General features: G+C 35.8%; 3 protein-coding genes across 3 annotated transcripts; 2 read left to right on the plus strand and 1 right to left on the minus strand.

Moving 5' to 3' along the window:
• The first annotated feature begins 5,112 nt into the window (after positions 1 to 5,112).
• On the plus strand, positions 5,113 to 9,005 carry LOC110723695 (probable arabinosyltransferase ARAD1). The gene is made up of 4 exons (XM_021903043.1): positions 5,113 to 5,703; positions 5,824 to 5,943; positions 6,756 to 7,693; positions 8,141 to 9,005. Exons 3-4 carry the CDS (start codon positions 6,827 to 6,829, stop codon positions 8,696 to 8,698), a joined length of 1,425 nt encoding a protein of 474 aa, XP_021758735.1. The 5' UTR covers positions 5,113 to 5,703; positions 5,824 to 5,943; positions 6,756 to 6,826; the 3' UTR covers positions 8,699 to 9,005.
• Positions 9,006 to 10,562: 1,557 nt separating this feature from the next.
• Positions 10,563 to 16,712, plus strand: LOC110723696 (disease resistance protein RPS2-like). Its single transcript, XM_021903044.1, is given in 5 exon segments — positions 10,563 to 10,741; positions 10,744 to 13,794; positions 13,905 to 14,010; positions 14,124 to 14,182; positions 16,640 to 16,712. Coding segments are annotated over 4 exon segments (3,348 nt in total). The 5' UTR covers positions 10,563 to 10,566; the 3' UTR covers positions 14,140 to 14,182; positions 16,640 to 16,712.
• Positions 16,713 to 21,168: 4,456 nt separating this feature from the next.
• Positions 21,169 to 25,927, minus strand: LOC110723473. Its single transcript, XM_021902829.1, has 9 exons — positions 25,703 to 25,927; positions 25,224 to 25,321; positions 25,019 to 25,086; positions 24,502 to 24,577; positions 24,037 to 24,069; positions 23,767 to 23,897; positions 23,579 to 23,683; positions 22,930 to 23,029; positions 21,169 to 21,653 (listed from the first exon to the last, which is right to left on the minus strand). The coding sequence occupies exons 2-9, from the start codon at positions 25,305 to 25,307 to the stop codon at positions 21,477 to 21,479; spliced, it is 774 nt and encodes a 257-aa protein (XP_021758521.1). The 5' UTR covers positions 25,308 to 25,321; positions 25,703 to 25,927; the 3' UTR covers positions 21,169 to 21,476.
• Between the last annotated feature and the right edge of the window lie 1,129 nt (positions 25,928 to 27,056).

Raw genomic sequence — 27,056 nt, forward strand, 5'->3', positions numbered from 1 at the left:
ATGAATTTCATAAAGAAAAAACTGAAAACTGTTTATGATGGTCTGACGGTTATTTTAATGAAGTAAAATGGGTCACTGGAAGTGGGCTGCCCCAGACTTTGGTGGGTTCTTAAATGAAGTAGTTATGAATCTTGCGGTGCTAGTGACCCATTTTGGTTCTCCCTTACTAAGAAAATAGGTTCAAAGTTAATGTATGATACTATGATTAGTGTAAAACTTCAATTAATGAAATTCAAGCTCTCTACCCATTGTTGCCTCATGCTTTTGTATGCCTTTATAGATATTATGGCGCCACATGTTTAAAACACCTCGAAACTGATACATTCGATCCGCTTGTGCCTGCCTGGACTTGATGTAACAAACCCTTGTTGCCTATAGGCAAGAGTGCCAACAAACCCACTTCTTGCTTGTGCTGCTACATGCTCATAATCTCTAGCTAGTGTCCTTGTTAGTGTTGTTGCTAATCTTCAGAAAGAGTAAGTTTGTAAAAAGATGTTTTCTTCGCTCTTGTAAAAAGAATGAAATACTATGTCTTTATAAAATTGTATCTGAACCAATTGAATGTTGGTGTAGTGGTGATTGAGACTACACTTGGTAGGGAGAACTTGAGTTTGATCCTCGCAATAACAACTGGGAGTAGATTGAAATCTAGCTATTCAGAACTGATCCCCGAATCCGAATTAGCCCAAAAGGTAAACTGGATGGAACACAAAAAACTAGAAAAAAATAACTGAGAGTAAACTTGTAAATTTACCTTTTTAACACAAAAACAAAGCACATGTACTTCGTATTACTTATGGGTAATTAGTACCGTTGAAGAGGTTCACAAAATCACTATACACATAACACATTAAAAAAAATATTAAACCAAAGAGCTGGAATATGGAAGGAAAGTACACATAAATTATGCATGCAACAATTTAAGTGTAAGTATAAACTGAGGTATTTTGCAGATCCATTTTGTAATACTTTGGTACACATTTAGGAGCTTTGTAGTGGTAGTGATGTAGTAGCAATTATCCTACTTGGAAATAACATTTCGGAATTATGACAAAATCACAGGTCGATGAGTATCGTTAATGTTTATGGTTCATGATCTTTCCTTTATAATTTTCAAGCATTAATAAAAATTGCTCCATATGTGTCACTCAACTTAGTACAATTTTATTATCAGGCATACTGGAGCTTGAGAGAGACTTGGTTGCACAACAACTAGCAGCGCGCTGCGCGTATGGCCTCGCCATGGCAGTGCAAAACAATCTTATGATGAAGACATTGGAGCCACTGCTTCTGCGCGTAAGGCAGAGTACTTGGCTTATACTACATGCATGATGCATGCTCTGCATTTTGATATTAATTCAAGAATGCAACATGATAGACACATTATTGGTCAAAAAACATGTTAACGCGTTCAAAGCATTAAAAAATTGGAAACTTGGTGACTATTTGATTGGTTTGAAATTTGTGCACCAATCTAAATTGGTTTTACTCACCTGTTTTTAATTACTTTCATCAATTACCAGTTTTGCTGATTTTTTTTATACTTTTAACATTTTCTATGTACTATGACATTTTAGATTACTGTTATTAACTTATTTTATTGTATCAAGGCCTTAATTAATGAAGTTAAACCAGTTTTAGCTTAAGTGATTTTTGTAAAATGGGCTATCTAATAAGTTAAAATTAATTTAGATATTTCATACAAATCCAGATGATATTTCCTCTCCTTTACTAAGATTGTCATAAAAATATGCATAAACAATTAAACATTGTCATTTGCATTTTTAAAACTAAAACCTATCAATTATATTTTTCATAATAATTTGGCAAAGGGTTTGTCATACTGTATTTTTAAATACCCTTTTGACCATTTAACCCTTTTACAAAGGGGAAGATAGTATGAACTTTGTACCATCATTAAAAATGAATTAATTATAGACTTGATCACAAGTCTTTGTGCACTAATTACAAGGTAAAACATATAAAGACAAGGGTATTAAATCCCTCAAAACCACTACTTTTGAAATAGTTTATAATAAAATTAGAGATCACAAGATTAGTTTATTGTTAATCAATAGAAATTTGATAATAATATAAAACATCTAATGTGGAAGAAAATGGGTTGAATAGTATCCACTTTACAATCACCACTTTGCACTTTGAGCATTGCTTGTGAAGTAGACAGTATAATTATAATTCATAATATTTTACTCCGTAAGTTGTGCATTATCATATTTATGCATGCATTGATTCAAGAGAGGCTAATAATAAATTATAGGTTAGGAAAGAACATTGAAGATTCTAACAAACATTTTCTGTAAATTCCTACCCTGGTGTGCACAATAATTAAGGAATCATCAATGGAAAATATTATTTCAAGATAACATTTTTGTTATCACTCGTGCTTCTTAACACCATTACATCAATAGTAACAAATTAACAAAATGTTGTACTCATACTTTAATTAGTATAATTATTCAATAGGTTTATATCATATTAATTTAATGGATCTTGCTAACGAGCGCCCCGGGGCGTTAGATAAGGAGTAATTATATTGGTTGAAATAGTATTAAGTTAGGAATGTATGATAAAATTACGCGTCGTTCGGTGTAATTAATGTTAATTTTACTCTAATATTTCCACTTTCATTTTCTTATCTAACGCCCCGGGGGCGCTCATTAGCTTTTGCCTAATTGAATTATAGAATACTAGTTTTGTGCCCGTGCGATGCCCAGGTTGTTTATTAAATTTAAAGATATATTTTAATCTATATGTCAAATTTTAAAACATATCATTAATACAAAATTAGTTAGGAATTGACATGTTTTTGTGACGATTTAAACTTGTAGACATGTAATGACAAATAATAATAATATTGGTGAAATTTTTTTTTTTGACCTTGTCTGAAATGACTCGTGACCCGACCTGATTGACAGGTCTACACACAGTAATAAAATTATATTAGATTGTGAAGTATATTATTTTAATTGATTAGAATATATTATAAATCATGGATGTGGTACATTTTGAACTAATTCCTTTGCTCAAAAAAAAATATTATGATACAAAAAATAAATTTATATGATAATTTATGACAGTAATAATCTATTTTTTTAATAAAATTATAATTCAATTTGTACATATGAAATATTGGTACTTTATCAAAAATAAAACTCTAAATTAAAAATTTTATCCTAAACTTCTATCCAAATTTGATTGAAAATAAAATTCTAAACTATCTTTTTTATCCTACAAATTGAATTCTATATAATTCTATCCTACGTGGCACGACACTTGGCGAAAAGTTGGAACGCTAAGTGTCGCTATCTCGTCGCCTGGCTAAAAGTTTAGCTTTATATTTTCTATCCAAATTTGATTGAAAATAAATTTTTAAACTACCTTTTTATCCTACAAATTGAATTCTATATAATTCTATCCTACGTGACACGACACTTGGCGAAAAGTTGGAACGCCAAGTGTCGCTATCTCGTCGCCTGGCTAAAAGTTTAGCTTTATATATTAGTTATATGATTAAGAGTACAATGTTTTTTTTTTTGTACAATTATATGTAGTATATGAATATACCCAATTTTTATTTCCTTTTAACAATAATATACCCGAAAATACTCAATAGTTCCTAGTGATGGACTAACTTTTATTAGTAGACTGTAATATGTTATTTTATATGAACTGATTATACTTTATTAGACCTAATAAGCCATAATCGCCATGATTATACCTGAAATTTATTTTACAAGTTACAAAACATAACAAATTGACCGGTACAAAAGTAAAAAGACCTTCAATTGAATTGCTTCCAAAAAAATAAAAAAAATAAAAAAAATCTTGAAATCACATTAACCTAAAATCCTATATACATTACAAAATGATTAGCTTCATTACTCAATCATGATAACTTGACTACTTAAATGATATATACTCAAATGTTATCCGATCCTAAACCGATAATTTTGCCGATGCAACAATGAACCTATCTTAACTTCCGAGTCTTTTATACTAGTTTAACCCAATTTTTATCTTACCATACTTTTTTTCATTACTGCTTTACCATAACTCTTGCAAGTGACCGACTAAACCATGCGATTGAGGTATTTTGTTAGGAGTTATAGGAGTTACTTGTGAGTGTTATAGGGTTTACTTCTTCAATTTTATTGGTGCTATTTTAATGTCATAAGGGGTTACTCTATTCTTTTACAAGCCGTCACACAATTTAACCAGCCACAGATGCACTGTATCATATTTGTCCAAAAAAAAAATAAATTAGCATCAACAAAACAAGATCCAACAAATTAGTTTAAAAAAAGGAAAATTTGCAAATTACCACCCAAAAATAGGTCCATTTTCTAAATAACCACCCATTAAAAATTTTATTTTAAATTACCACCCACTTAAATATTTAATTACGCAGATTACCACCTTTTTCAATTTTCCGTTTGATTTCAGGTGTGTGGGGCCCACAGTCGTTACTTCCCTCCTTATTTTTTTTATCTTTTTTGTCGACTTCACTATTGCATGCTACTGAAGACTTCTCCTCTGTCAATTCTCTCATTCCATTCTCTCTGCAAATTCGCCCATCTCCATAAATTCTCACCCACTCTTCAGATTAGGATCCAAAATTGGAGATTAAACCCTAAATTAGTTTCAGTTCATATAAAACTTGCACTTTGTAATTGGGGTTTTGCGTGAAGGTTCTTTGCGAAAGTCGCCATCTTTAGGGCGTTTTACTAGGGACCACGTGGTGAGTTCATCACCTGACATTGCTTGCTGTCACTGGAGACATCAGAGGTAAGAACCCCCAATTCATAGAGAAAAACATAATTGGGCAAAGAACATGAACCCTAATTAACTAAACACCCAATTTCCCCCAATTCAAATACAATAAGAATCCTAATTTGCGAAAATATAAACCCTAATCAACTATTCAATCATTCTTCCCCAATTTAAGCACAATAAGAACCCTAAATTTAAAGATTGAAACACTTTACCTGATGCGAATTAGCCTCTGAAATTTCTTGCGAAACTTCTGCAATTACCAGGGGTGAAATTCGTGTAAATTGGGGAGAATTTGGAGTATCAATCCCAAAAGGGGGGGGGGGGTGGGAGATATGTTTTAAAAGAAAAAATCGGGGGGAATTCATTTTGGAAGCATCAACTAGCTGTTAATAGCCGTTATATGGGCCCCACACACCTGAAATCAAACGAAAAATTGAAAAAGGTGGTAATCTGCGTAATTAAATATTTTAGTGGGTGGTAATTTAAAATAAAATTTTTAATGGGTGGTTATTTAGAAAATGAACCTATTTTTAGGTGGTAATTTGCAAATTTTCCTTAAAAAAAACTAATAAAAATGAATCCCCTTTAGTAATAAGTAATAATGCAAATAATTTCAACAAATTAATCTCTTAACCCATACTCTTTGTTAATAGACCCCTTTTTCCCGCTTCACTTTCGCTAAATCATACTCTCACGTTTTCCTTCCCCCTTTTTTCTTCCCCACCTCTTTCTGTCTTCCTCCCTCCCTCCTTCGCCGGAAAACGCTACTTTACGCCGGAAACCGCCTTCTTCCTCTCGCACCCTTCAATCTTCTCTCTTCATTCCGCTCTCCAAAACGCTGTCGTTTTCTACCTACCACCGCCACCTTCACTGAGCGCCGCCGCATCCACCGCCGGAGTTTTTGTTCAGGTATTCAGCATTTTTGTGTTACTGCAATTCTTTTTGTTAGGGGTATTTTAGTAATTTTGGGTTTCTGCCATTTTTCTTCATCAATTCTCTGATTTTCTACCGAATTGCTAACTTAACCAGTCACCTGCCGGTCAACCTCTTCTTTGCCGCCAATGTGATTACCGGCTACTTTCGGTTGTTCGCATTCTTCACCGGTTATATTTACTCCATCTTTTCGCCGCATTGAATTTCTGGATTCAGGTATATAATAATTTGTCAATTTTCATTATAATTGAAGAAAAAAGAAATTTAGATTTTCTTTTTTACTTAGAAAAAAATTGAAAGAATTGATTTGAATGAATTCAGTTGACCTATGAATTGATCTCAGTTTTGCTATACATTTGCATTTAATTTGACAATTATGGTGGAATTAAATTTATCTAATTTGTGTTTTTTGTTTTGTTTGATGGATAAGAATTACGAGACTAGTTGGTGAAATGTCCAATTTAGGAAATTGGGGTTGTTCATTATCGTTTTTTTGTTTTTCTTATAAAAAATTATATACAAGGATATGGTAGCATTTTTTTTAACAAAGATGAATGATTGCTACTATAGTATATTGACAAAAACTTTGTTAGTACGATGTTTGCGAGTTGTATGGTTGTTGATATGATTGTCATTGTGTTGATGCAGCTGATACTTTGTTTTTGTTAGATGATGGTCAGTTGTATCTTGTATGATATGATTGTCATTGTGTTGATGTTAGTTGCTCATTTGTCCTGTCGTCCTATTATTTTCGTCTGCTTATGAAAAATTTGGTTTTTAAACGGAACGATGATAATTGAGCTCAAAGTGTAATAATGTAGTACACTAGTACCTATGGGTTTCCAATGAGCTCTCATCTAAGTGAGACAAAAAAAAAATTATATATGGTGCGAACTCAGTTAGATTATTGATATTAATCATTAGAAGAATTTGGAAATGTTAGAATGTATTAAAATTGAAATTTTGAAGAATTTTCTGATTGTTGGGATTTTTATCCAAGTTTTGACCAAGTTGATTTATGTGTGTAGGTTAATACTTTGAACTTGGAATGGTGATTGTGTGAGATATACTGGTGATTCTTATTGAGAATTTTGAACCCATGGTAGACAGGAGCTCCTCTTCAATGGGGTTTTACTGTTGGAATTCCTTGTTTTATTGGCTTTGTCTAACAAGCATCCTCTTCCTACTATCTTCCTTCTTTGTATTGCGGTCAACAGGCCGGCCACAGTTTGTTTTTCGGCCTAGTTCAGATGCTAACATTGTGTCTGATAATATTAATTCTGGTGGAGGAGCTGCAGTATTCTGTGAAAAGGTTATAGCAGAACGTGGTGTGAGAAAAGAAGTACTGAAGGTTTTCATGTATGATTTGCCACCTGAGTTTCATTTTGGACTTTTGGATTGGAAACCTGAGGGATCTAATGTTTGGCCAGATATTCGAACTACAGTCCCAAACTATCCTGGTGGATTGAATCTACAACACAGTATAGAGTATTGGCTTACACTTGATCTCCTCTTTTCGGAATATTCTGGCTCTTCAAATTCTCGTGTTGCTGTGCGAGTGCGAAATTCTAGTGAAGCAGATGTGATATTTGTTCCCTTTTTCTCGTCTTTATCCTACAATCGCTTTTCAAGGCTGAGAAAGCAGGAAAGGACCAGTTTAGATAAGCTTACACAAGATAAGTTGGTACAATATTTAGAAGCTCAAGAAGAATGGAAAAGGTCAGGGGGTGTAGATCACATTATTATGGCTCATCATCCAAATAGTTTATTATACGCAAGGAACCAACTTTGGCCTGCAATGTACATACTCTCAGATCTTGGGAGGTATCCTCCAAATATAGCAAATGTTCAGAAAGATATCATAGCTCCTTACCGGCATGTTATCAAGTCATATGTCAATGATACATCAACTTATGATAGCCGTCCAATCTTACTGTTCTTCCAAGGTGCCATTTACAGAAAAGATGTAAGTTCTCTTCATCGTTTGATTTCCTGTTTGATGTTGCAATGGTTTCTTTCTGTTGATTGCTATTGTGCACTACGGATTAGTTCCTTCTCACTCTCATCCTTGTGTAGCTATTGCCTTAATTCTCAATGGACTTTTTTGTTGTTGAGTGGCCTATGATTTTTCACTTGCCTAAGATAATAATATATAACATGGCTTACTTTGTGAAACCATAATGTGAATGATACTGTATTTCATTGTTAATTGCGGAAAAGCATTTTTCTAACTTCTCTTCTATTGCAACTTCCATTAGTTTGTTAGAGTTGTTTTCCTTGATAACTTTTATTTGGCTTTGTAACATTGAGAACGTAATTATACTATCCAAATGGCTTCATTTTCCTTGATTAGTTTTAAATATCTTATCAACTTCAATGTGATTTTCAAATATGGGTTAAATAATTTTTGCAGGGTGGAGTGATAAGGCAAGAGTTATTTTATCTCTTGAAAGATGAAAGGGATGTGCATTTTACATTTGGAAGTATCCAACGAGGGGGTGTCAATAATGCTACCCAAGGAATGCACTCCTCTAAATTCTGCCTTAACATAGCTGGTGACACACCATCATCAAACCGCCTGTTTGATGCGATTGCCAGCCACTGTGTCCCTGTTATCATCAGTGATGAAATTGAGCTTCCCTACGAAGACATAATTGATTACTCGGAATTCTGCATTTTTGTTCGTACTTCTGATGCCACAAAAGAGAAGTTTCTTATGAATCTTATTAGGGGTATTAGCAAGGAAGAATGGACTCGCATGTGGAGGAAACTGCAAGAAGTTGAGAAATACTTTGAGTTTAGGTATCCGTCAAGGGATGATGACGCTGTCCAAATGATATGGAAGTCCATAGCACACAAGGTGCCTGCAGTGAAGTTGAAATTGAACCGAAATAGGCGGCATGTTCGTACCTCCAATGTCAGTGTGGATAGTGAACCTCCTGCTTTCATGGTGCCGCATAATTTTTGGTAGGAGTCAACGTCTTCTTTGGAGGCCTGCAATTTTTAGGGTCGGCCAAAGCTGCCTAACGTAGGTGAGAGACTTAGACAGTTACACTTACACAAATTTTGTGATCATTTCAAACTCGAGGGAACAGAGCTTCATTTCCCCTCTTTAGTTACTACTTATGTAGCCAATGAGCCATCTTCCTGAATCGATTGTGTATAGACGATTTTTTCCCTAGGCATCGGCTACATCTCGAAAGTAGGCCGTTGTATGTTTTAGGAATTGGCAGTAAAGGAACACTTGAAGTTTATACGGAGTATGATTGATTCTTTTATTCATTTGGTGTCATCTTTTTCCCTTTTGTTAGGAATACATTGTTTTGCTTGATTTTATATTTTGTGCTATATTCCAGAAAGCTTTGACTTTCCTAAAAAAAAAAAAAAGAAACTTTGACTTTCCCAAAAAAAAAGAAGCTTTGACTTTCCCAAAGTATAATTAATTTTATTAGTATTATTTTTTCTTTTATTTTTTTTCTTGTAAAATTTAATACTTTTCAATCCTAATGTAATAGAAAATGCTGTATACATATTAATAAGATTAAGGGTATGTTTCAGAAAAAACTGAGTTCACATAAAATAAGTTTAGACAAAATAATTTCAAACAGGTAAAATTAATTACAATACATTTTACATATGATTATTAATTTCTAGTTTGTTTTTATTTCCCGGGGCTCACCCCTCGTGTGCACCAAAAAAAAAATCATTAATTTATTATTGATCACCTAGTAATTGTAAAAATAGCAAATTTCCACATTACCTATCCGAAGAAATGTCAAAGATGGAAGAAACCAGCCAATTTTCTCAAACTTAAAAAAATGGAAGGGAAATTTGGGGGCAAAAAATAGAGGACTTTAATAGTTTACTTTAGCAAGTCAACTCCCTTAATCTTTTGATACTTTGAAAGATTAACTAAAGCTAATGATCAAGCCCCTAACAAAATTGTGATATATGCTCATTTTTACTAGAATTGTAGTTTGTTTGAATTTCTGCAAAAAAGGTATGATTTTTTCACTGAATTTCTTGCATTTAATCTGTAATGCTTTGTGCTATATGCTCATTTTTATTAGAATTGTAGTTTTTTATCTTTATTTGCTGCAAAAAGGTATGATTTTTTCATTGAAATTCTTTCTTGTAATCTGTAATGCCTATTTTTCCTGAACTTTTCATGCAGTTGGATAATTTCTGCTATTTGGTTGTTTTTGTTTATTTATGTTTGTATGGTACATATCACATTGAATATGATTTCTTGTGTACTACAAATTAATTTATTTGTATAGTCTGACTTAAGATCAAATCTCATTTGTATCAAAGAAAAATTTGTTACTCAAGTTGTTTGTATATCATTTAGTATTATGTTTATTAATGAATCTTAATGTATAGATCAGTAATGAAATGCCAAGTTATCACTTTTTTTGTTGGTTGGAATCTCATACAACATGGTTTTGAGTGTAACAGCTAACAGATAAGGTATGCTAATTATAAAACTACCTTGTCTTTTTACATGCAACTGTAATTATAAGGTATGCTAATCATGGAAACATGATATTTTTAAAAAAAATAACACTTGGGTATAGTGAAAAACATGTAACCAAAAACATAAAGCCCATCATGCTCTCGGATGTATAATCTAAGAATCTAAGCGTTAGCTTGCTGATGCTGCAGTACACACTTTATGCTTACACCCTTCTATGAACACTGAGTTCTACCATATATTCCATGAGGTTTACCACAACACACATTTGAGGAAATTAAAAACATGCTTTACTATAAGTATATATTCTTTTTGGATCCTGTATACTTATTATTAGTACCTGTTTTTGGTTATCAGGTTCTTCGATGGAAACATTAAAGAATTTGTTGAATATTAGTGATGGCAAAGATGATAAGCTGCAGACCTTAAAGCGTAAAGCCAGAGCATTGCGTGCGAAAGCAGAAGATGTACTCAGTGAAATAAAACAAGAGGAGCTTCAACCAGGAAAGAGACGAAAGAAGGAGGTTGATAACTGGTTGAAAACGTTCAGGAGGTGGAGCTTCAACTACAAAATCTTGAGCTACGAGGCGAAGATTTGATTACATCAGAACGGAGAAATGCTGGATTGATAGAACAAATTGGAGACCTGACTATGCAAGGGAGTTTTCCTGGAGGGTTTACGTTATATGATCATGGGAATTCTAGTGTATCACTAGTAACAACAAACATGAAGATAAATGATAGAATGCTACATGATAATAAGAGGAAAGTGATATCTTGGCTGATAGATGATGGCACCATCTCCACAGTAGGCGTTTATGGTCCTGGTGGTGTAGGGAAAACTATGCTGCTTAAGGAAATTCACGATGAGCTACTTGAACGGTTTAAATCATCTGGGCGCGTTTATTGGGTGTCTGTGTCACATGGAATCACATTGCCTATGTTGCAGGATAAAATTGCTGAAGCTATGAATTTGAGCTATCTTTTAACAGAGAAAAATGTAATCAGGAAGGCAGCTACTTTATCTTATGAGTTAAAGCAGAGAAATAATGTTTTTCTTTTCCTGGATGATGTGTGGGAACATTTTTCGCTAGAGGATGTGGGGGTTCCCATTGGAGATGAGAATAGTTGCAAATTGATCCTGACAACGCGGTCTTTGGATGTGTGCAGAAGGATGAAATGTCGGAAAACTGTCAAGGTGGAGCCGCTGTCAAAGGAAAAAGCTTGGGAGCTATTTAGCAAGGTACTAGGACGAAGAGATCATATGCCATCAGAAATAAATGAGCTTGCAGAGCTAGTTGCTGCTGAATGTGCTGGTTTGCCTCTTGGTTTGATTGTCATGGCTGGAAGCATGCGAGAAGTAGATGACATTAAAGAGTGGCGTAATACTTTAGAGGAGTTGCAAAATTCAAGTGAAGGACAACGTGACATAGAAACAGAGATATTCCCAGTTTTGAAGCATAGTTATGATCGTTTGAAAGACCAAAGGCTGAAGGAAAGTTTCCTATTATGTGCATTGTATCCTAAATATGGTGAAATTGTACGAGATGAGCTGATTGTGCTTTTCCGTTCTGAAGGCCTTCTGGATAAGGTAGATGGTTGGCAAAAGCAATTTGATAAAGGGCACAGCATGCTGAATAAACTCGAAAATGCATGCTTACTGGAGAGGTCTGATAACAGATGTGTGAAGATGCACAATTTCATCAGAGACATGGCTATTCGAATCACCAATACTAAGCCACGATATATGATTGCAGCGGGTGCAGAGTTGAGAAGAATACCTAGTGGGCGACGATGGACAATAGATCTTGACAAGGCTTCCTTAATGTACAATTCTTTGTCAGAAATTCAACCAGGAACAATACCCATGTGCCCAGACCTCACTACCTTACTACTCCAGCAAAACCCATTTACAAAACTCCCAGATTCTTTCTTTGTGCACATGAAGGCCCTCAAAGTGCTTAACTTGTCCAAAACCAGCATCAAGAGGCTACCAGACTCGATTTCAGAATTGAAGAACCTGAGAGCTCTTCTGCTTGAATTCTGCAAGCGTTTGCATTTTGTGCCGTCAGTAGTGAAACTTACCAGCTTGAGGGAGTTGGATTTTAGCTTTTGCTGGTCAATGAACGATGTGCCATGTGGGATGAATCAGCTAGCTGAACTTAGATTCCTTGATTTAGAGGGATGCAAGGATCTGTGTCAGTTACTCAGTGGTTCATTATCCACATTTTCTCACATCCAATGCCTTAAGCTCGATCCAGATGTGCAAAGTATCTCAGGAGATGATGTGTTAAAACTGCGATATTTGGAGAGATTGGAAGGCTGCAGGATAGCTGATGTAAGCAGTTTTAACAAATATGTTAAATCTCCGCATTTCCAGCAGCTGAAGTACTACGAGTTTGTCGTCGGAGCAGGGCAATACAAAAGGGTTGATCATAGCATAAACGCAGAAAGAATGGTGATCCTATGCAGCGGAAGTCTTAAAGGAGGAAGCGGAGGGGATCTATTTGTTCCTCCAGAGAACACCCAAGATCTACAGATTCATAACTCTGCATTTGATGCAAGAAGCTTGGTTGGTGCCCTTCCATCATTAATTCGTGTAACAGCATTGAAAAGAATTCTCATTAGGCGTTGCAGAGTGATAGAAGTGATATGGTCACCAGTATCATGCGTTGAAGCTACACAAGAAAGGAACCACTTCAATGCTGCTGTTGTATTATTGCTTCAATGCCTTCAGGAGTTAATTCTCACTGATCTACATGATTTCAGGGGTCTAGTAAAAGAAGGAGTTGCTATCCAACGAGGTGCCTTTTCCAATCTTAAGATATTGGTGATAAAATATTGTCCCAATATCAAGGAGCTATTCACATCAAATCTGTTGAATGGTGGCCTTAATAACCTCCACGAGCTGGAGGTTGCAGGATGCGAAGAATTAGAAATGATTATTGCAGTCCATGATGATGGTGGTCGAGAAAAAATCATAGATTTTGAAGGATATGTCGATAAAGATGGTGATTTAATCTGGCTTCCCAACTTGAGAGCTCTGCACTTGAGGCAGCTGCCAAAGTTGACAGGCATCTGTCATGGAGGGATGCTAGGAAAGTGTTCTGTTGAGCAAATTACTGTTGAATATTGTGCAAAAATCAAGCAGATATTCAAGAGCAGTTTAACACAGTACCATTTGAGCAACTTGAGAGAAGTTAAAGTAGCAGCTTGCAACATTTTAGAGGAGATTATTGCATCACCCAACTCTCAGGGTCAAGAGAGTTGTGGTGCCTATGAACTCCCCTACTTAAGGACGTTAGAGCTGGATGATCTACCATGTCTTACAAGTTTCTTTCATGGAATCATACCAAGTTGTAGTTCCATTGAACATATCAATGTTACAAATTGTCCAATAGTGAAGAGACTACCTCTCTCCGTACCCCTACACAACAATGGGGAAGGACTGGTACCGCCTTTTCTTCAACAGATAAAAGCAGACCAAGAGTGGTGGGAATCTCTCGAATGGGATAATCCTCTTATGAAGAAGACCCTTCCGCCATTCACCAAGTTGAGTGTGGCAGGCGCATCCAGCTTTGATATCTTTGAAGGTGCTTTAATTTCTAACTTGCATACTTTCTTTTTTTTTTTTTTGAAAAAAAACTTGCATACTTTCTTAATTTATATCCAATCTAAGAAAATTGTGTTTTGCATATTGCAGAACTTGGGTCTCCCAGGAGACTCAATGAACTGGAAAACAAAATTTCTAAGACAAAAGTGAGTAGTTCAGAGACTGCAGACATCAACTCCTGCCTTACTTTGTTAAGGTTACTTCTCTATATTTCTTTGTTTCATCCACTCGTCTTTTTCCTTTCCAATTCTCTGGTGATGTTCTCACTGACAGACGTCGAAACTCTGATTTTTTATTTTGATTTTGTAGTGATGTTCTGCCTTGAGGCATGCAAGACGCACAATGCTGTATTCTTTCTCTAATAAGAGGTTAGAAATTTAATGTTTTCTTTAGATACACTCCCACCATCTAGATTCTATAGTCACTCTAGGACATTCTTTCATGCTCAAAGATTTAATTCCTTTAGCTATAAACCTCTTTAGGCATCTTATAGTAATAAGGTAGCTGATTCTGAAAATTCAGAGGGACTAGTTTAGCCATACTAAAGTCTGCAAATGCATGCCCGAATAGCAGTCAAATATGGTGTTTGCATCATAGGAGCCACACTGAGTTCACAGAATTTGTCGAATCGAAGTCTGTATGGAAGGTGTTGAAAATTTAGAGATGTGTCCTACTTTAGTAAGTATATGTAGTTCCATACATTTAAAATAGAAACATATCCTTCCAATATGAATAATGGAGTATTTATTTTAATTATATGTGTAGTTCCAGGGTTTTTCACACATTTACATCAATTAACTCCGTTATCCTGAGTATGTAGCAATAGAATAAAGGAGAATTCATAAGAGGGACTTCTCATGTGGGTAGCTTTGCTTTTATAAGGAAAGAGAGAAGAGAGTTAAATATTTTGTACTCGTATAACCGTGACCCACAAAAAAGAGTGGGAGATAAAGTTGACATAAATGGAATAAAGTAAAAGTGATTAGAACATATAATACGAAAAGTGGGTAAAACTCAGGAAAATTGAGGTAGAACTCAGGAAAATTGAGGTAGAATGAATATAATGAAAAGGGAAAGTCGGTTAAACTTAGGAAAAATGTATTTTCTTTATTTGCTAATCAATGCCGTGTATATATTTTACCTATGAATACAGTAAAAGTGCCACTGCTAAGTAGAGCAGATGTAAATTTTTTTTTCTAATGTTTCTATTGAGGATATATTTTGGGAAGATATATTTATTTCTATCTTTTATATTGTTTCCTTATTTCTAGTAACCTAATTAAGGTAACTCTAGGGATAAGAGTTGTATATATATGTTTTACCCCAATTAATGAAAGTTAAGCCGTGAGTTTATACAATTCTACATGGTATCGGAGCAAGGTTAAATTTTTTTTTTCTCTGTTTTCTTTTCCGTGAGTTCGATCATGTCCGGCGAACCTCCATCTCCTCCCACCAAAATTGAACCAACTTCACCGTTTTACCTTGGACCGCAAGATCGGCCTGGGGATTACATTACCTCACAACGTTTAAAGCTTGACAATTTTCATGAGTGGTCTCACGCTGTCCGGATTTCCTTGTCGTCCCGGAGGAAGTTCGGTTTCCTTGACGGTACAATCACCTCCTTCTCACCGCCGTGCACGAAAGATGATTAGGTTACAATTCATTGTATGCTCGTTTCTTGGCTCATGAACACCATCGATCCCGAGGTAAAATCAATGCTTTCTCAATATGATAATGCTAAGCAATTGTGGGATGATTTACATGAAAGATTTTGTTTAGTTAATGGTCCAAGAATACAACAATTAAAATCGGATATTAATCGGTGTGAGCAAACAAAATCTATGACAGTGGCTGTGTATTATAGCAAATTAGCAGTGTTGTGGGATGAGCTTGATAAATTGGAACCTTTAATTACTTGTACTTGTGGGAAGTGTACGTGTAGTGTAGGCCGCCAGCATGCTGATCGGCGTGATGGAGATCGTCTCCAACAGTTTTTGCTCGGTTTGTATTCCGAGTACTATGCCCCTATTCGATCTAATTTGCTATCTCAGGATCCCCTGCCCTCCTTGCTTAGGGCGTTTCAGCAGGTGTCTCAAGAGGAGAAGGTTCGGAGTATTTCTCGGCAGAAGGAGGACCCTCCTGCTCTCGGCTTTGCTGTGCGAACCGGAGTCGGAAGGGGTCGTGGTGGCGGCTCTGACCGACCACCACCGGTTTGTGAAAAATGCAAGAAAGTGGGACACGATACCTCGCGTTGTTGGTCTGATAAGGTTTGCAATTTTTGTAAAAAGCGTGGGCATGAAGAGTCTCGGTGCTATGATAAGCATGGGTGGCCGGAAGGGGCTGCTAGCAGCCAGGGGGGGCAGCCTTCTGCTGGCCGTGGTCGCGGAGGCACGGTGAAGGCCAACGCGGTTGTTGGTGGTGGTTCAAGCTCGGATGACTCGACCTCTTTTGCCTCGGGTCGTCTATTCTCAAGTGAACAGTGGAAAGCGATTACGGGATTGATGGGTAATGCTACAATTTCGGATAATCGGTTGAGTGGTAAGTTTGATGATACCTCTTGGATTATTGACACAGGAGCTACTCATCACGTGACCGGAGAAAAACATTGGCTTTTTGATACAAAAAGCTTCGAATGTCCGGTTGGTTTTCCCAATGGAGACACATTGTCGGCTTCTCTTATTGGCTCTGTTTGTTTATCGAACAAGATTACTCTCATCGGAGTACTCTATGTTCCTAATTTGAGTTGTAATTTGATTTTTGTTTCGCAACTTAATGACGATCTTAATTGTACTGTCCAATTTAACTCTTATATTTGTGCTATACAGGACCAAACGAAGGAGCTGATTGGAACGGGAACTAGGAGGGACTGATTGTATTACTTTAGCAAAACGGATTCGGTGCATCATGTGAGTGTTGCAAATTCAAAGTTGGAGTTGTGGCATCGTCGTATGGGTCATCCTTCCGAGAAAGTAGTTAAGTTGCTTCCCACAGTTAGTAATAAAGCTTGTTTAGATAAAGGGTGTGAAGTATGTATGCGTGCTAAACATCCTAGAAATAGTTTCCCTTTGAGTGATAATAAAGCATCTAGAATTTTTGAGAAAATTCATTGTGACTTGTGGGTCCCGTATAGACATGTTTCCTCATGCGGAGCTCGTTATTTTTTGACAATAGTCGATGATTATTCTAGAGCTGTTTGGATTTATTTATTGAATGATAAAACGGAGGTTTCCCGTATGTTTTTGATGTTTGTTGCCATGGTAGATAGACAATTTTCTCAAAGCATAAAAATTGTGCAAAGTGATAATGGTACAGAGTTTAATTGTTTGCGTGATTTTTTTGATACTATGGGCATTATTTTCCAAACCTCGTGTGTGGGTACTCCGCAACAAAACGGGAGTTGAGAGAAAACATAAACACATTTTGTCTGTTGGGAGAGCTTTGAGATTTCAAGCCAAATTACCCATTTATTTTTGGGGTGAGTGTGTTCTTGCCGCGGCTCACCTAATTAATCGTACTCCCACTCCGTTGCTACAAAATAAAACCCCATTCGAAATTCTCTTTGATAAACCCCCTATGTTTGATGCCATACGTACTTTTGGGTGTTTATGTTTTGCACATAATCAGAAAACTGATGGGGATAAGTTTGCTAGTAGAAGTCGAAAGTGTGTTTTTGTGGGCTATCCCTTTGGGAAGAAAGGGTGGCGTTTGTATGATCTTTAGTCTAAGGTGTTCTTTGTGTCAAGGGATGTTAAATTTGTTGAAGATGTGTTCCCTTTTGCTACTCCGGAAGATGTTAATATTGCACCACATATGTTTGATTCGGGTTTTGATGTTCATGATGATTTTGTTGAGTTTGAGGACCCTTACATTGGTGAGGTGCCTAGTGTGCGAGTGTGTGACAATGGGGGTGGCACGGGGTCAGACCCGCAGGTGACACCCGCGGGCGCGGGAACAACAGCACCCCAGCATCAGCAGGCTACTGCCACCCCGCAGGAAGAGCCCGCGGGCGCGGGGCTGCCAGCAGATCAGCAGCACGAGGCCGCTGCTATTTCACGACCTGTGCAGCAGCCCGTGTTGCTGGTTGATTAGGCTGCCAGCCAACAGCAGTCTTCGGCCACCGTGGATGATAGTAATGCAGGGGCAGCTGCTCCCTTGGGGCGCGAGTTCCGAGAAAAATTTCCGAATGTTCGACATCGAGATTTTATGACTCACTTCGTTTTTGCTAACAATCCGGCTCTCTCCACTCCGTCTTCCAACACTCCTTCAGGTACCCCGTATCCTTTAGCACATTATATAAATTGTGACAAGTTTTCTGTGAATTATTGTAAGTTTCTGGCAGCTATTGTTGGTGGTCATGATCCGAAATCTTTTAAAGAGGCCATGACACATGCAGGATGGAGGAAATCTATGCAAGAGGAGATAAGAGCTTTGGAAGATAATGGTACATGGACCTTAACGCATCTTCCCCCCGGTAAACGTGCACTAGGGAGTCAATGGGTGTTTAAGACAAAATATTTGTCTAATGGTGATATTGAACGACTTAAATCTCGGCTAGTTGTTTTTGGTAATCATCAGCAAGAAGGCATAGATTATGGTGAAACATTTGCTCCAGTTGCAAAGATGACAACGATTCGGGCCTTTCTTGCAATTGCAGCATCAAAGAATTGGGAACTTCATCAAATGGATGTGCATAATGCTTTCTTGCATGGTGATCTTGATGAGGAGGTATACATGAAGTTACCTCCCGGGTTTGAAAGTGAGGATCCTACATTAGTATGCCGCTTGGACAAGTCCTTGTATGGGTTGAAGCAAGCACCGAGGTGTTGGTTTGCAAAGCTAACTGCAGCTTTGAAAGGGTATGGTTTCATTCAATCTTACTCTGATTCTTCCCTTTTTACGTATACTAAAGGCACCATTCAGATTAATGTCTTAGTATATGTTGATGATCTTATAATTTCTGGTAATCATTCCGCCGCACTAGTTGGTTTCAAGGCTTATCTTAGTGATTGTTTCAAAATGAAGGATCTAGGTCCTTTGAAATATTTTTTGGGCATAGAAGTTGCTCGTAGTGCTTCAGGTTTATTTTTGTGTCAACGAAAATATACGTTAGATATCATTTCTGAAGCAGGTTTGTTAGGGGCAAAGCCGAGTGGTTTTCCCATGGAGCAAAACCACAAGCTCGGTCGTGCCACAAGTGCGTTTCTTGAGGATCCGGAGGCATATCGTAGGTTAGTTGGTCGTTTGATTTATCTAGGGGTCACTAGACCAGATCTAGCATACTCCGTACATATTTTGTCTCAGTTTATGAAAGAGCCACGCATTGAGCATTGGGAAGCAGCTCTTCGAGTCGTTCGTTATTTGAAAGGCACCCCGGGTCAAGGTATTTTGTTGAGTGCTTCTAGTGATCTTACTTTGGAAGGTTGGTGTGATGCGGATTGGGCGGCGTGTCCTCTCACCCGTCGTTCTATCACAGGTTGGTTGATATTTTTAGGTCATTCCCCTATCTCTTGGAAGACTAAAAAGCAACCAACAGTGGCGACTTCATCTTGTGATGCCGAGTACAGGTCTATGTATGCAGTACTTGTGAGCTCAAGTGGCTTAAGGGTTTGTTGCTAAGTTTGGGTGTCCATCATCCTAAGGCAATCAAGTTATTTTGTGACAGTCAATCTACTTTGCACATTGCAAAGAATCCGGTCTTCCATGAAAGGACCAAACATATTGAAGTAGATTGTCATTTTGTGCGGGATGCTATTATAGACGGCTTAATTTCCCCATCGTATGTTCATACGACTACTCCATTGGCCGACATCTTCACGAAGGCTCTTGGGAAGTCACAGTTTGATGGTATTTTGTCCAAGTTGGGCACTTTTGATCCTAGTGCTCCAACTTGAGGGGGGGGGGGGTATTGAGGATATATTTTGGGAAGATATATTTATTTCTATCTTTTATATTGTTTCCTTATTTCTAGTAACCTAATTAAGGTAACTCTAGGGATAAGAGTTGTATATATATGTTTTACCCCAATTAATGAAAGTTAAGCCATGAGTTTATACAATTCTACAGTTTCAGATTGTATTGAGTTCAAATATTTACATGCTGTGTAAACCATTAGGTGTTAATGCAAGTATAAAGCACCATTTCCAACATCACTGCTCAGGCAGAGAAGCAGCTACAGGTAAGGAACCATTTTCTCGGTTTTTCTCAGGCAATTTTTCAAGCTCTCAATTTTGTTTTGTTTGGTTATTTTAAACTAGGAATTTATTATCTTGTACTTTCTGAATAAACAGGGCATCATTGAAGCTGGTATTGTGCTGTTCCATTTCTATTTGCTTTGTGCCGCTGAAGTTTGATATCACACAGGAAGTTCCCCGGGCTATTTCATATGGTATTTTGGCATTGAGTCCATTACCTAGCAAAAGTATGTTGTCATGAATTCATGATACAATTTATCGCGATTATGACAACATCCAAATTTAATGCCCTGAAAGCAGTCAAAATGTCTATATGTACTTTGGAATGAAGATCATGATGAAAAAGAAGCATTGTCTTCTGTTAATGGTGCAGAACTGCAAGATATTTGAGAGCAGAGAAAATGAAAACTTCGAAATGGAATCTGCGTTTGATTAAATGACAATTTTTCTTCATTAATTCTTCATAGACATTCATCGGACGCATATTGCCCTTGATCATCTGTTGCCTATTTGCCACCTGAATAAAATCAGACAGGGCAAAACAGAGGTGGATGAAATTTTTGTGACCAACTGCATAATTGTCTGGTACATGAATTCTGATTTCGATTTCAAGTAATTTCAGTTGTATTTGGTTTCCATTTCAAGTGATTTCAGTTGTATTTGGTTTCGATTCATATTTTGAATTTTATGTCAATATCATTACTATAAAGGGGTTGTTAAACAACGCTCCCATTTACTTATCAAATTAAGGTAGCATATGGCTAACCTAATATAGGTGTGACCTATACTTTACTTATCAAATTGAGTAATTAGTTTGTTTTTCCAGGACATGACATCAGATACACATCAGAACAGATAATTGAAACTAAGCAGAGGTTCTAGCTGAGCACTTCCATAGTGTCACACATTGTAAATGATATCTCATCAGTCAATCAGTCCTATGCTTTACTTGTTCAATTTGAAGTCTCTCCATATGGCTAACCTGATATAGGTGTGACCCAAATGCATATCAAGGATTATATAAGGGTTCAATTTTAATTGTTCTGTAATAGGGAATGAAAGTTTGATGTACAAAACGAAGAAGGTACACCAATTACCAAATGGTTTTATGATCAAACATAGAATATGGAGAAGGGAGTAAGGGACTCAAGGAAGAAGTTAAATAGTCAGTTAATTCTCCTGTCAATTCATTTATAAAATAATATCAAGTAACAGCAAGTCAATCATATCGGTAGAAGTGGTTATCCCTAAGATAGGGACCTTACAAATTACATTACATGTACCACCCCCCCCCCCCCCCCCCCCCCCGCCCCCAAAAAAAAAATAAAAAAACAAAAACTATCCAACAGTCACCTTAATTAGAAGTAGGTTTACAGTGTATCATTAACTCCTTCCCTTTTTTTTTATCCCAAAAAAAAAAAAAAAAAAAAGAAAAAAAAAATCAACCTAAGTGGCTTCAGTAAAAAAAAACTCAAGTAATACAAATAAGGAAAACCACCATCATAAAAATCATTAGCATAAATAACATAATAAGCCATGTAAAACATGAAGTCTTTGAGCTCTGTGAAAAAACACTCATTGCCCTTACATTGGCGTGACTAGTGCTTGCCAAGCTATGCTCAACTGCCTTCTCGGTTGAATCAAGTATCTATATCAACAAAACCATGATGAAAAAACTGAATTAACCCCCCAAAATATATCCACAATAATGTGAGCTAAGTTGGAAACAAACAAATTTAAGATGCTAAACTAGACCAGAAAGGTGAGGAGCAACAAGCATGGCATTTAAAACAATTGACTTGTAGACAGAAAGGTTAGAAGCAGAAATTTTAATTTTTGGCGAAAGCAAGCAAGAAATGTGTTTTGCACTGAAGACATGGAATCTTTTGCCGCAAAATATAGCATATAGATTTAAATTTACAACTAAAAACTTCCTCACACTAATTTCCACTGAAACTCTCAGGAGTATCGTGAGATAGTGAGAATATTTTCAAGATACAGCTGCAAGACTATCGATAGTTCCCCATCCTAAATTATACTTATAACTCTATACATAAACCCCTTATCAGAAACAAGTTTTTTTTTCCCCCAATCCTGGGCGGCTGGGCCTCTGCCTTTCATGCACAACATACAGTTCAATAGCTCATCTCCAATTGAAAAAAGGTTACTTAGTGAGCTGGCCTTTGATTTTATATAGGATATAGTGGTTCCTGTACTTAAATAATACCTTATTCACACAATCTTCTAAAGTTTCATGTTATTTTTTTAGTTTTCTAAGTCGTAGAAAGTTTTTGGTTTTCTACGTTGTAGCAAGTGAAAGGAGCAATTAGAAAACCTTTCATGAAGTAGAGACTAGAGATGCATAAAAAAGCTCATCAGGGCAGTTTTATATATATATATATATATATATATATATATAATTCAAACAGCCAGCCTATATTGACAGCCTATAAAAATTCCACAGTTGAATACTTTGTATTATCCAATACATATTACACCTAGTTGCCTCACAACAGTCCCCTTTTTTCAAGCTACAGTAGGCACTAGCAGTATGGAGAAATTTGGAAAGATTGCGTTTAATTTATATCCAATTCCAAATCCAAACAAAAGGTAAATGAGTAGGTTTTTAAATCTCAACTCTCAAGCCTAAACTCAAGACAAAATTTGGGAGTCCAATCCAGTTCTTTTCATAGGTAGACAAGATAAAGGTAAAGGATACCAACTCAATGAATGAGCATAGGATGTCCAGTTACAAAATAAAATATTTTTTAGAGGAGGAAAATAACACATGACCTGCAGCTATTTAATTACACGGACAAGTGACTAACACCACAACCTGGTCTCTTTATACAACAATGTCATAAGATTCCTTTCAGAAAAAAGCACTTCAGATTAAGAAAGCAGAGTTGGAGGTAAGTACGTACCTTCTCAGCATTTTGCACTGACTGACTCATTAACAGACTGCTCTCTTTCAGTTGTCGTGCCATTCCCACCATCTCATCAGTCAAGTCTTCTTGAAGCTTTCTGTAGTACAAAGAAGGGAAAGTTAGTAACAAATTTTATACAGAGGAAAGCCGACTGAGCATATGCTCACCTAGAATCAATAACACGATACTACAATTTCTGAATTTTTTTTTAACCATATTCCCTCAATAAAGGCTTGAAGGATTTAATCTTTTACTGCAAATGGGATAAAGTAGACATTTGTATAAATATGCAAAAAAAAAAAAAAAAGTGTAGAAGACAACTTCATGAAAAAAACATGGGGTGGAAACAATTTCCTGAAAAAGAATCCACAAAATTTATACAAGACAATTCTTTATATTTGCTTCCAGTAGAGATAAGCAAAACCGAGCTTCCTGATGTTTCAAGTTTCAAGTTATAATCCCCTTGACCTCTTGCTCCTGAAATTAACATTGGAAGACGTGTATAGTTCATATCCTTTATCAAAACACTCCGTAGGGACAGTAGATGTGTATCCAGAAGACTGCTCAGTTTACTCTTTCAAGTAATTAATGATAAACTTCAGAGTTATCAACCACATTTACAAAACAATGTTCAGAATAAAAGTACCTGTGCTTGTCTATATGTGAGTGGGCAGTAGCATCCAATTTAACAAGTGGTGAGGAATCAGGTCCAACATTCTCGTGTGACTTGTCTTCAGCAAATGAGGATGGCCTACACTCGCAAAAAATCTTCCAACTCAATTTCAAAATTTTCCTTAATATAACTCCATGAATAAGACCGTAATGTTTACATACACTGGTCTCTTCCTAAGTCCTGGTAGGGAGGCAACTTTAAGTTCTTCAGCTATTTGAGGGCTTGCCTCATTTGAAGTCTCTTCAAAGATTCCTGCATTAGTCATGTACCAAATAGTCATTAATGAAACCTCCTTCCACACCAGAGTTTATCAAAAGCAGTAAACTTTTTCCCTTTGGAACTATTGAAATCATATATTCAACATAAATAAGCTCTCATGATTTTAAACATTATATAAAAAAGAGAGGAAGAACGAAAAAAAAAAAAAAGACAGTAGTGCTGGTTATCATATTCACTAATTTCATCTGCAAGGAAAAAAACCAGATGAACAGTAATAGAACAGTTATCTCTATATACAGAGGGTCTGGCCACCTCTTCCTTTTCTGCCCTTTTTAAAAGATGATACATCTGAAGTTTGTTACTGAAACAACTTGGTCTCCACATAATGCAAATTTCAGGTTTCAGCAACAAAAAATAATTTTTTCTTTAAAAAAAAAACCTAGAACAGCTCGAGAAACTCAATTCTGTGTAACTAACATATTACTAGCAACCTCCTCAATCAAAATCATTTAAAAAATACATAATTTATTAACAGACACCTAGCAGACATATAAGCATACATTTTGCTATCACAAATTAATGATTATGCAGTGTAAAAAAGCAATATATTGCAGAGCTACAACAGCTAAAATTAAGCATAGCAAAATATTACACACTAAGAGGTCTCCAAAACATACCATTGGTGAAGTTAATAATTTGGCTGTGATAGATTCAATCTTCTCAGAGTAATCATTTACTTTAGCTTTGGAGACCCTACAATATAAAACCCAGGAGCAGAGTGAATTGATTAATTTGATGTTTGGTAAACTCATACAATAGCAAAGAGTTTAAAGAAGTAAAGGCTTTATGTTATGTTGATGTCAAAGCAAAGTATCTAACAGAACAAATAACATAAAACTATGGATCACAAATCACAATAGTCATCAAACGGCTTGATAGCTAGATTATTATACCCATAAATGAACAGATTATCTGGACAAAGATATTGTCTAGATAAATCATTACGCTATCCTAACCAAGAAATTAGTCCCAATTTTCACTCGCAGTCTACAACATTATGCAAATAGAAATGATGAATAGGTTTTTTCTCTATTAGCAGTTGATCTCTTTAGTTAACACAAACTTTTTAAACATTTTTTTATAAAGCACTCTAAAGACTACAAACTTATAAGGAAAGATGTAATATAAGCTGACCTCGGCAAGCCTTCTGGAGTGGTCTCTTCAGTAAGCTGTTCCAACAATTCGCGCAGTGTAGCAACATACTGCATAATTTAATTACAGGTTTAAAATCCAATCAAAAGAAAAGCATATTAAGCTACAAACAGGTTGAATAGGCGTTGATTAAAATAAACTAGATGCATACAAACTTAAATTATTCACAACATCATGAATTACATACATGAGCTAATTTCGCCTGATTTTGCTGTTGTGGTGCAGCAGCAATTAACCTTCTCAGGTTTATCTCAGTTTTGCTGATCCCCATACCAAGATTCCTACCTATCACCAAGAAACCAAAAGCTTAAATAAGCGGAAACGACTTGGTCGACGGTGGGTAATCCGGTACCACCGTTGCCGTCAGACAAACAATCAAAGTTCAAGTGTCGCCGTGAATGTCGTGAATTTAGCAATCAGGGTGGGTGAATGTGGATAGAGATATTGAAATTATCAACTAATTACAAAGAATCGAATCATCAATTTTAGGGTATATAAACAAGCATAAATCGTGTGGAACAAAAAATTGAGAAAATCCATTTATTGAAGAATATTTCACCATTACAATTACCTTCTAAATAACAAACTATAATCCTGTTATTGGCAACTAATTAGATGAATCAAAATTCCTCTTAAAATTGAAGAACAATTCACCATTACAATTACCTTGTTTTTGGGATAAAATAACCTTCTACGATTGCACGATCATCAACTTTGCAATTAACCAGGAAATTAGTGGAACTACTACTTTTTCATTCTCTGATTTGCTTGTGTACTTCAAGGAATTAGTTGATACTGTATATTTTTCCTTCAGAAACATTTTGCGTTTGATTATTTTATCATCATCATAACTTGCCCAAAGTTTGGTTACATTAGATCACAAATATGATTGTTGTGATTGTCTTTGTTGTATCTCCTAATAATTTCATGATACCCGTTGTGTATATAAGGGTCGAAATATTATTTTGGGAAACTGATTTTGTTCAGGCCTTAATTTGTCCAATTTTCGTGTCATTTTTGTGACTCGGTAAATCAATTTCCCCAACAATCCAAAGTAATATTCTCCTACAAAGATGACATGGTGTAAGAATTGTCTTGCAATTTCCATAATTTTGGACAAATTAAGAGGAGTGATTTTACGAAGATAGTAAAAGTTCGTAATTGCAATTTGGTGACATCTCTAGGAGTGGTGTTTGCTCACATCCCCGAAGTTAATGGAGGAGGAAATCGAGACGTTCGAGGCCACAACGAAGAGGATCAAGTGGAAGAACGGTTTGTTCGGTATAATCGATACGATGCAATTTGCGGTAATTAATTATTGTGTTTATTCATGGCGAATTGGTTAGTATTTCTAATTTTCTATATTACTATATTTTTTCATGCTTGAAATGATGAATGGTTTGATTATATTCATCATTTGATTATTTATTTTATGGTTATTTAGCATGAATGATTTATTATCAATTATGATTTTATTTGATGATGATTTTTTATGAAAGTATTAACATGTATGTCATTATGTTAATTGTTATTATATACTATGTATATTGATATTATATATATGCTAATTGTATTTTCATGGGATTATTATCGATGATAATTAATGTGGCAAGTTATGCTTTATAAAGTATTTATTGGTCTATGCATGGTAAAAGATCCGTTTTAGTTTTCAATGGGTTATGCGGTAATGACTAACGGTCATGGAATTAGAATTATTTTGAGGTAATTTGAATGTCTTGATTCAATTCAAGTGATGTTTATTTCGGTAGGTCATGAACTTTTTAATGTGAATAGTATGGTATATATTATTGTTTATTTAATTTATTCATTTTTTATTTTATTGTTTTATTTTACAAGACCATGATTTATTTTATGTTTTTATGGTGTTGATGTCTTGTGTAATATTTTCATGCTATTTCAGTTGTATAAGTGTATGTATATGAAACAAATTGGATGGCAATGAGGAGTTTGTCAAATTTGTATATATGGTGTATTATTTCCTATGCACGCATGAAACTGA

Source organism: Chenopodium quinoa, unplaced genomic scaffold, assembly GCF_001683475.1.
Source record: "Chenopodium quinoa cultivar QQ74 unplaced genomic scaffold, ASM168347v1, whole genome shotgun sequence".
NCBI lineage: Eukaryota > Viridiplantae > Streptophyta > Magnoliopsida > Caryophyllales > Amaranthaceae > Chenopodium > Chenopodium quinoa.